Source organism: Urocitellus parryii, chromosome 1 (assembly GCF_045843805.1).
Source record: "Urocitellus parryii isolate mUroPar1 chromosome 1, mUroPar1.hap1, whole genome shotgun sequence".
Lineage (NCBI taxonomy): Eukaryota > Metazoa > Chordata > Mammalia > Rodentia > Sciuridae > Urocitellus > Urocitellus parryii.
Window position 1 is genome coordinate 192,003,317 of NC_135531.1, and position 10,271 is coordinate 192,013,587.

The 10,271-nt window shown below is 34.2% G+C and overlaps 1 protein-coding gene across 1 annotated transcript in view; it reads right to left on the reverse strand.

Annotated features, from left to right (window-relative positions):
* Positions 1 to 6,428, reverse strand: part of Zranb3 (zinc finger RANBP2-type containing 3) — a 116,071-nt gene extending 109,643 nt beyond the window's left edge. Inside the window, exons 1-2 of the mRNA XM_026389034.2 lie at positions 6,250 to 6,428; positions 2,484 to 2,715 (exon numbers count right to left, since the gene is read on the reverse strand). Coding sequence (XP_026244819.2) covers positions 2,484 to 2,715; positions 6,250 to 6,428 — 411 coding nt within the window. The remainder of the gene's footprint in view (positions 1 to 2,483; positions 2,716 to 6,249) is intronic.
* Positions 6,429 to 10,271: the final 3,843 nt, after the last annotated feature.

The window sequence follows — 10,271 nt, forward strand, 5'->3', positions numbered from 1 at the left end:
TGGGGAAAAATAAATAAGACTTACAAATGAATAGAAATATATCTCATGCTCATAGATTTGAAGACTAAATATTGTTAAGATGGAAATACTCTCCAAAACAATCAATACATTCAACATGGTACTTGTAACAATTAAAGCTGAATTCTTTGCAAAAACTGACAAACCTGATAAAAAAACAAAATTTATAAGAAGATTCTAGGGACCCAGAATATCCAAAATAATCTTGAAAAAGAATAACAAGGGCTGGGGTTGTGGCTCAGTGGTGGAACACTTGCCTAGCATGTGTGAGCCACTGGGTTCAATCCTCAGCACCACATAAAGACTATTTGTCTTTATAAATAAATAAAGGTATTGTATCCATCTACAACTAAAACATTAAAAAAAAAAAAAAAAGAATAACAAAATTGGAGGATTCACACTTCCCCATATCAAAATCCCTAACTTATCATTTGAAATCTTATATTCCTTTTTTTCCCCCCTCCTTATGGCATCCACTCCTTGGAAAAAAGTGATTGTCTCTCTCAGAAGAACATAGTTCCTCCATTTTGCCACAGTCCCTTCTCACATGTATGTTACCTGTCATCTATATTCTTTTTCTTTTCCTTTTTTGGTACTGGGGATTGAACTCAGGAGCACTCAACCACTGAGCCACATCCCCAGCCTAATTTTTGTATTTTATTTAGAGACAGGGTTACATTGAGTTGTTTAGCACCTCACTTAATTGCTGAGGCGGCTTTGAACTAGCAATCCTCCTGTCTCCACCTCCCAAGCCACTGGGTTTACAGGCATGCACCACCATTCCTGGCCAATATTATTTTTCTTAGAGAGTCCTGAAAACAAACTTTACATTTATCACCCTTGCTTTAACAGTGGCTACATTGGGTAAAGGGTGAAACTATGGACACATGACCACAGTGGGACACAGGGGCACTGTTATACTGTCAATGTTCTATTTCTCATGCTAGATAATAAGTAGATGGTATTCATTATATTTTTGTTATTTTAAATAGATGTTTGTTACATATTCTCTTTCTTGTACTAATACATTTCATGATTTTTTTAAAGGTATAGTCACCATTATAATTACGATTATCATTATTATTATTTTGTGTTACTGGGGATTGAAACTAAGAGTGTTCTATCCCTGAATTGATTCTACTGTCCTCAACATCTCTTAATTTTTATTGTGAGACAGAGTCTCACTAAATTATCTGGGCTGGCTTCAAACTCATGATCCTCTTTCCTCAGCCTCCCAAGTTGTTGGGTTACAGGTATATGCCACTGTACCTTGTTTCATTCCTATTTATTCAATGGCATAATTTTGGAACATAACATAAGTAAGTTACTAGGAGTTTACTTTCCCACTGCCACTCTTGCCACTTCCAAGAGTAAATTAAATATTTTCTCCGCACTATGTATTTAGCATTATATGTATCCCAGAAGACTTCCAGGGAGAGAACTTAAAAGTAGAGCCTAGGTCATACTAGAGATACAATGATAATAGCTGTCACCCAGGTTTGGCATAATAATGAATAATAGCTACCATATGTTAAGTGCTTATAATCTACCCGGGTAAACGGCTACGGTATGTTCAAAACAATAACTCCTTTAATTATCCTAGCAACCCTATGAGACAACAAGCCATGTTTATTCTGGGGCTCAGTGTTCATTAGAAGACAGGGCTTCCTTAGGGAACATTGACCTTTAAAGAATGATGAAAATTGCATCCACTGTTTCTTCTTCCTAAACCTGTAACCCCTCCAAACCCCATCTGCCTCTTAGAGTGGTAAAATTAAATGGGGTATCAAACAGATGCCTTACTCCTCCATTTAAGTGGACAGCTTATTGGTCTACAGACAAGCTCTAGTTGCTACCTTCCCAAATGTGGATCTTAAAGTACAAAAGGAACAGAGACAAGTTCTGCAATGTAATCATAAAAGAAATGAATTAGATTCAAACCCAACCCTAAGGCACTTATGTACTTGTGTGAGGAATATTACAAATCTGTACTAAATATGGAAACCTTAAAATAAAGGTTAAAACTATTTTTTAAAGCAGTGTGCAGTGGTACACGCCTTATAATCCCAGCAGCTCGGCAGGAGGATCAGAAGTTCAAAGCCAGCCTCAGCAACTTAGTGAGGCCCTAAGCAATTTAGTAAGACCCTATCTCAAAAATAAAAAATTAAAAGGGATAGGGCTGGGGCTCAGTGGTTAAGTGCCCCTTGGCTCAATCCCAGTTTCAAAAACAAACACACATACACTATTTTTTTTAATACACAAGCATAGCTAAGGTTTACATGTAAACAGATAAAACAGCCATAATAAAAGATATATTTAATGATTAATAGCTGACTAGAAAATCCCAATGTAATCTTTGACATCTGATGCATCTAATTTTTAATGAAAAATGCAAAACAGATGACTGATTTAATTTCCCTTTTCTTTTTTTTTTAAAAAAGCCCAGCTAATAAATATTTTAATACCTCTTCAGGCCTTCCCAAAGCTGGAGTTCCTGTAAGAAGAATGGCACGTCTTGATTTCTGTACCACTGGCAATAAAATCTTGGTGCGGGTTGCTGTTCTGGACTTCATGTAGTGTGATTCATCCACTATAACTACTTTAAAGTTCTGATTATTCAGTGCATCTATCAAAGTCAATGCATCTGTGGTTAAAAGACCATAACCCAGAACTGTCACTTTGCTGGTTGATATTCTCCTAGAAAAGAAAATCCAGTGATTAATTTATCATAAACATATAACTTTTTGGAGAAAAAATCATAAGAAAAAGGAAGAAAAGAGGAGAAGCAGGAGGAGATGGTATTGTTACCAAAAGTCCTTGTCCCTGATGCCAATCCAATAAGGAGGAAAAGGTTTTGAGAAAAAGAAGTCTTAATGCTTTGCTAGCAAAGGAGAAGCACAGGGGATTCTTGTTCCAGAGGCTCTGGTTCTGACCAACAGGGAAAAGAAAGGGCTTTTAAAGAAGCTCTTCAAAGGCTACGTTCCAGGTGTGCCCTGATGGTATGTTGAAATTCACTTTTTAATTTGGGAGATAGTCACTTCCTAGATCTTCAGGTTACATCTCCTTCCTATGGAAAACAGATAACTCAAGGTAATCTTATTCCCTGATCCCAGGTTAGGGAAAGGGAGAGGGAGAAGAGGAAAAGAAAAACATGTCCATAAGCAGCAAGGGTAATATTCAAAAGGTGAAGTGGGCCACTGTTACTGCTGAAACTCAATTTCTCTTTAAGATTTTATAGTTATTAAATATGATTAAAAACCAAGATCCAATATTTAAAATTTTGGTAGGCAAAACCAAAATTCTGGTTGAGTTATCTTTGGAATACCTGAACATTCTGAAAGCCACATTTTACTAAGATAAGAAAATTATTTTCTGACAACATTTTCGTGCACCTAGGATCATACAAAAAGTGCATATTCAAATATTAATTGAATCTTCAATGAAACCTTCCTACAAATAGAACAGCACTTTTTTTTAACCTGGGCGATATTAGTATTGTGCTTATCATAATACTTAGGAAAACAGGGCTATACAATTGTACTACAGGCCATTTCATATTCCTGATGCTACCCAGTAAAGGCCAATGGAGGGGCTGGGGTTGTGGCTCAGCGATAGAGTGCTTGCCTTGCATGTGAAAGGCCCTGGGTTCGATCCTCAGCACCACATAATAAATAAAATGGAGATGTTGTGTTCAAATACAATTAAAAAAATATATTTATATATATATATATTTTTTTTAATTTATATATATATATATATATATATATATATATATATATATATATATATATATATAAATCGCCAATGGAGTCCCTCAGTCATCCTCTGGCTCAAGGGTATTTTTAGAAGAGGAGGAGCTTACTATCTTATATAGAGAATCAGTTAGCAAAAGAGAATCCTGATCTTTTGATCTCCATAATTCACATATCTATAATATTTTATTCATTTACATATTTTTACATATTTTATATTTATATATCTCCATTACTGTAGAATGAGATTGTTAAAGGTAGAACATGAGTTTTATTGATATTTGTATATACAGTGCTTTGCTACCAATAAACACTTTTGGAATGAGATAAATAAATTCGTGAACATTAAAAGATATCACTTTTGCATTTTCTATATCACCAATGAAAAAATACAGAGGGCCATTCTCTACCCTCTGATAGAACATCAGAGCTCTTAAATGGTAACTATATTTTAAGCCCTCTATAAATCTACTTTATACAGAGACCTATGCTTCTCTTACTGTATTCAAACATCAAAAGAGCTTGCAGAAAAAAGTATAAGGTTAATATTACTAACTTAGGTATACTATAATAATACTTAAGAAAAAAGCTTTGAAGACCAATGCAGGAGCCTCTGTGGCTTCTATCTTGCCATGTCTTAACCAGTGCACAGTCTAGGCATAACTGCCATAATATGCCAGGGAAAATATATGTATTTGTCATAAGCACATGTTGGCACAGTTTGGTATGTACCTAAAGGTAGTTCATTAAGAATCTGAAAGACTAGGTAGTTTTTCTGCCCTTAGTTAATATCCTCCAGAAAACATACACTGGGGTTGTAGTCCTATCTAACATATCCCAAATATTATTCAAATAAAAGTATTAGCCACTATTTAATTTCAAGAGAGTATATTTCTGAAATGATAATAAAACTAGGTGATCTAAAGTCAATAAAAGATGCAGAGGAACAGAACACAACAGACACTAGTATGGCAGTATGTAAAAAAGTGGATGTGTAACCGATGTGATTCTGCAATCTGTATACGGGGTAAAAATGGGAGTTCATAACCCACTTGAATCAAATGTATGAAATATGATATGTCAAGAACTATGTAATGTTTTGAACAACTAATAATAAAAATTATTTAAAAAAGATGCAGAGGAGACATTTTTAAGAATATTTAAATGCAGACATTTAAATAATGTATAACAAAAAGAAAATGATTTAGGAATCCTCTTAATACATTCAATATCATCTAGATTATTGTCTTTTCAATTTGATGCAGTTTTATTGGAGAACAGAAAAATTTATGCATAATGATTGCCTACATTTTAATTTATTCATGCAAACAGTGGCCAAATTTCTTTGGACCCATAAACACATATGCTAATGAATTAGGGTTCCAATGTTGAAACCTATTCTCTGTTAACTCTTTCCACATTCATGAAGGCAAAGCTTTTTACACTATATACCAAGAGTCTTATAGAAGATAGTACAATGCAATAATACCACACACACATTAAAAAGTCCAAGTATTAATAGATATTTATTTTAGGTAGATGTATTGCTTTTAAACTTTGTGTGCTGCTTTCAAAACCAATAATTTGAATCTTTGAAAATGATAATTTAAATCAGTAAATTTGATTTATGAAATTTAATTTATGAATTTTTAAATCAGTTGATTATCCCAATGGTTATAAAGAAAATGAGAAAATATCCTAGCAATTCTATGATAGATTTTTAGAATGTTGATTTCTAATATTCACTAAGCTAATGTTTTCATAATATAAATTATCAAAATTATAAAATAATATGAATAAAATTGAACTTGCTAATATTAATTTTGCATCACATAAAACTTGTGTATTAACTAACAACTTGGAAAGCAAAATTCACCATGGTTTCTGAACATAAAAGCTCATCCAGTTTCAAGTTAATCTTTGAAAAATTGTAAACTTTATTTTTGAAACCTAAAAGAGTTTTAAGCATATTTAAGGTATATGTAAAGTAAATACATATATCTTTAGAAGTATACGTATTTTATATTTACTTTTAAAATATAAGGGGTGGCTGGGCATGGTGGCGCACACCTATAGTCCCAGTGGCTCGGGAGGCTAAGACGGGGATTTGAAAGTTCAAAGCCAGACTCAGCAAAGGCAAGGCACTAAGCAACTCAGTGAGACCCCATCTCTCTAAATAAAATACAAAATAGGGCTGGGAAGGTGACTCAGTGATTCAGTGTTCCTGAGTTCAATCCCTGGTACCAAAAATAAATAAATAAATAAATAAAATAAAGTATAAGGGAACTTAGATTAAATATGTTAGTGTATTTTAGATAAATAATTCAAATTGTAAAATATAAAGTCAAATTCTTTACATTACTCTCTTACTGTTAAATGATGATCTAATTATAGGTTATATTCCATTCAAAACATAAGAATATACTAAATACACTCAAAAAGTTTTTATTTTCCTTAAAGATTAAAAAGTTGTTCTTACCCAACATCAGTTTTATTCTGAATAACATTGATTTCTTCAGGTTCTAACTCTGGAATCCACTTCTCTATTTCTTCTGTCCATGAGCACCTCAGGGATGAAGGCACCACAATTAAAAGAGGCCATTCCTCTTTATAGAAGTAAGCAATTGCAATGGCCTGGATTGTCTTTCCTAGACCCATCTAAATTAAAAAAAAAAAAAAAGTATCAAAAATAAAGTCTAAGATATTTTGAAAGAAACATTTACCAAAAACTTTTATCAAAATAACTTTTCAATGCAAAATCAGTTGGATCACACAGTTAATAAAAAGCCTAAGATTAACTATAGGGACCTTTAAAATTCATTAAACAAATTGTTATTTTTCAAACTACTTGTGATTGGACTTAGAGACAAAATGACTCCTAAATTTAAATATTGGTTATACATATTTTACAGAATTTAGTTTTATAAAATATGTGTGAAGGACTATGCAAAATAATATTCCTACAAGACAGCCCCTGAGGAAAAACACATAGTGTGGCTCAGGAGGAGAGAGGGAAATAAGCCAAACATTAAACCTCTCCCAGTATATCCTTTCTTAGTAACAATGGGCCCCAAGGGAAAAAGCAAACTTTCATTTCTTCCTAGGTTCATCCCCAGCACCTCCACCGAAAGCAAACACCCCTTCCCAACCATAGTGGGTCCTGAAGGTAGGAAGTAGATACTGAACCGCTGGGCCCTGAACTTGCCAATGAGTCCTAGAGAGAAAAGCAAATAGTGCAGCTCTAGGTAACAATGGGTTCCAGAGGAAGGAAGATATGGAGGGAACACAAGCTCTCAGCTTTTCCCAGTGACAATGAGTTTCAAACTTGTTACAACTGTCTTCCTAAGTTAAAATCTTAACCTGCACAACTAGGTCTCTGATTGTCCGAACAGCACATCTACAGTCTCCAATAATTAATTCACTCTTATTGTAAACTATAAAACTCAGACTTCTTCTGTAACCTGCAGGCCATTTCCATACCCAGAAAACGAGCCCTTCCATGCCTGATTAATTGACTACACTTGGGAATAAAGAAAAGCTGGGTGACCCATTTGAGGTTTGTTTCTGTCTCGGTTATTTGTATTTTCATTATGGTGCCAAAACCATGTTGGTTATTTTTGCTTACAGTATGATCATTTATAATTTCTCAGAAAAAACAACAATAAATGCCTTACCTATATAGCACAAAATCATGTTATTTTAAAACTAGAATAAGCCCTAAATCATACACATTTTCTTAAAAAAAAAAAAAAAGGCAAAGAGCAGTTCAACTCTCTGAATCATGGAGAACTGATATAAAATTGGTATGAGATTCCATGTTTTATGATGTCTTTCCACTCAGTCTTTTTCCATACTATCACACTGCCCAATTGATCACTCTTGGGCATCTCTAAGCAATTCCTATTTTAAAAAGTAGTTCCTAAATGAATGTTTATTGTGATTTGGTTCGTAAAAGCCAGAAACTGAAACAAACTGAAATGTTCTTCAACTGGCATATGGATATTCAAATTCTGGCATATTCATACAATGAAATACTATTTAGAAATAAAAAAGGTGCAAACTGGAATGGTGGCATAGCTCAGTGGTAGACTGCATGCTTAGAATGATGGTAGCTCTGGGTTCAATCCCAGCACTACCTTTCACCACCAAAAGGTGCAAGCTTTTGCTCTATATAATAGGATTCCATTTCAATATCATTCTGGAAAAGGCAAAACAACAGGGACAGATAGCAGATCAATGGTTGCCAAGGACTAGTGGTGGAGGAATGGAGCAACATAAGGAACTTTTGATATATAGCTGGTCTACACTTTTATTTTAGTGGCAGTGACATTATCACAGAAGAGCAGGGAGCTGAAGCTCCAAACCTCAGTCCCTCTGTTCAGAGGAAAGAAAATTTAAAGCCAGACACTGAAAGTCAAGCAAGAGAATTTTATTCAAGTTGAAGGATTCGGAAAACAAAAAACCCCAGCAAGAAAGTAGGTCAACAGGTTGGGAGAGAAGGAAAACAACAGGCTCTAAACTCTCACAATCAATGGTTCAACAACTGTTTTCCTGACTGCTCAACAACACTTTCTGCTTTAATTAAGTCTCTAATGATTAAGTCACACTAATATTCTTCTACGATTAACTCTCACTTAACCCCTATAAAAATCAGACCCCTTTTGTAACCAGTTTCCATTTTCTCTCCTGAAAATGTGCCATTCCATTACTTTAATAGAAAGCTTGCTGATCTGTTGAAGTCCTGTTCCCCATTTTGGTTATTTTTGCTTTCACAAGTGAAGGTTCAGTGGAAGCAAAATGAGAGTTGGGTGAAAAGTAGAGTCAGGCTCAAGCACAGAGCATTTTCAAGGGAGAGAGTTCGACTTCTCTGAGCAAGAATGAGAAGGAAACAATGCTGTCTCCAAGATTATTGCTGTTTGATGTTTGACCCGGGAGGTGGGGACCACCTTCTATACTCTTTGCCAATCAGGTATTCAATTCCTCTTTCCCACAAGGCATCTGAGTTTCTGACCCTGACTGATCCTTCCAGGAATTGTCTCTTGTGTCTTTTCCATTCAGTGGGGCTTCATTTACAAGTCAACACCATGTTAATGTGGGCACTGGGGTCAGTAACCTATCATAAGTTATCCTAGTGCTACTAAAGGAATTTCCCTTCCAAGACATGAAGATACCTGTAGCCCTAACTATTAGCTCACCTTAACATCAACCTCAATGAATCTTGTCAAGAGTTAGCTCCATTTTTGATGCATTTCCCCAAATTAGCTCCTTTTGTTTTCCTTTGCTTACTCTCAACATCTGTGTACCAATGTTTTTTTTTTTTGTTTTTTGTTTTTTGTTTTTTTTTTTTTAACAAGTTATCTGCTACAAGACTTAGTAGTAATTTAAGGAAAACTTTAAGAGTAACTTAGAGTAAACCTGTGATTTGCTATGTAACCAATTGCTCATCTCTACTAACTAACAACATGACTGCTTGCATTTGCAGAACTCATAGAATTGTATATTAAAAACAAGTTAACTGGGCAGGGGCTGTAGATCAGTGGTAGAGTGCTTGCCTTGCATGTGGGGCACTGGGTTTGATCCTCAGCATCACATAAAAATAAATAAAGATATTGTGTCCATCTACAACTAAAAAAATATTGTTTAAAAAAATACAAGTTAACTTACCTAGAAGGGTAAATTATATCTCAATAATCCTTAACATTTAAAAAAGTAATTGCCATAGTGAACAATTGGAAAAAAGACTAAAAGAGATTCTGCTTAATGTCTATTTAAAGTGAAAAAGAAAAAAGAAAACTAAAACAATGAGTTTTAAATGATGAGCAAGATTAAAGAAAAGAGAAAAGGGTGGTCTTGGCTTTTCAAAAAGTCCCTATTATGAAAACCTGTTTTATGTATTTTTTTTAAATTACTACTATTAAGAAAAACAAAAAAATCACAATCATTCAAGAAAAGTTACATTTTACAAATGAAACTTCAAAGATTAATAAGAAAACTGTATGGATTTGCTGTGTAAAATATTCTTTTGCTAGATAAAAGACCACCAAAAAGAAATATATTAAATGGAATTTTGGAAGTAAAAGTCTTTTGGTCCTTTCTAATACCCCTCATATTTTCTTATTTAATTCCAGATAGCACAAATGAAAAAAATTATAGAGACCTTGGATGGTATTACTTTCCTCCAAAAGAAATTAGGTTAAGCTTTCTTTTAGCAGGTAGACAGAGTACAAGTAGATATCTCACTCCCAATACTTGGTGTAAAGCTTTTTAAAGGCAGGTTTATTTCAGTTGTGCCCTTATTTCCAGGGCCTGGTATTCATTTCTAGAAAGTGGCTACTTGGGAGATCAGGAGAAGCCCAAACAGGGTACTTATCAAGAATTTGCAACCTCAGCAAGGTTCAGTTCTGATCTTGGTCTCCTTAGCACCACAATATTGCTGACATTTTATTTAGTGCTTTGTCCTTCCAATTCCAAATTCCTGAGATGTATGTATAGTTTAGGAGA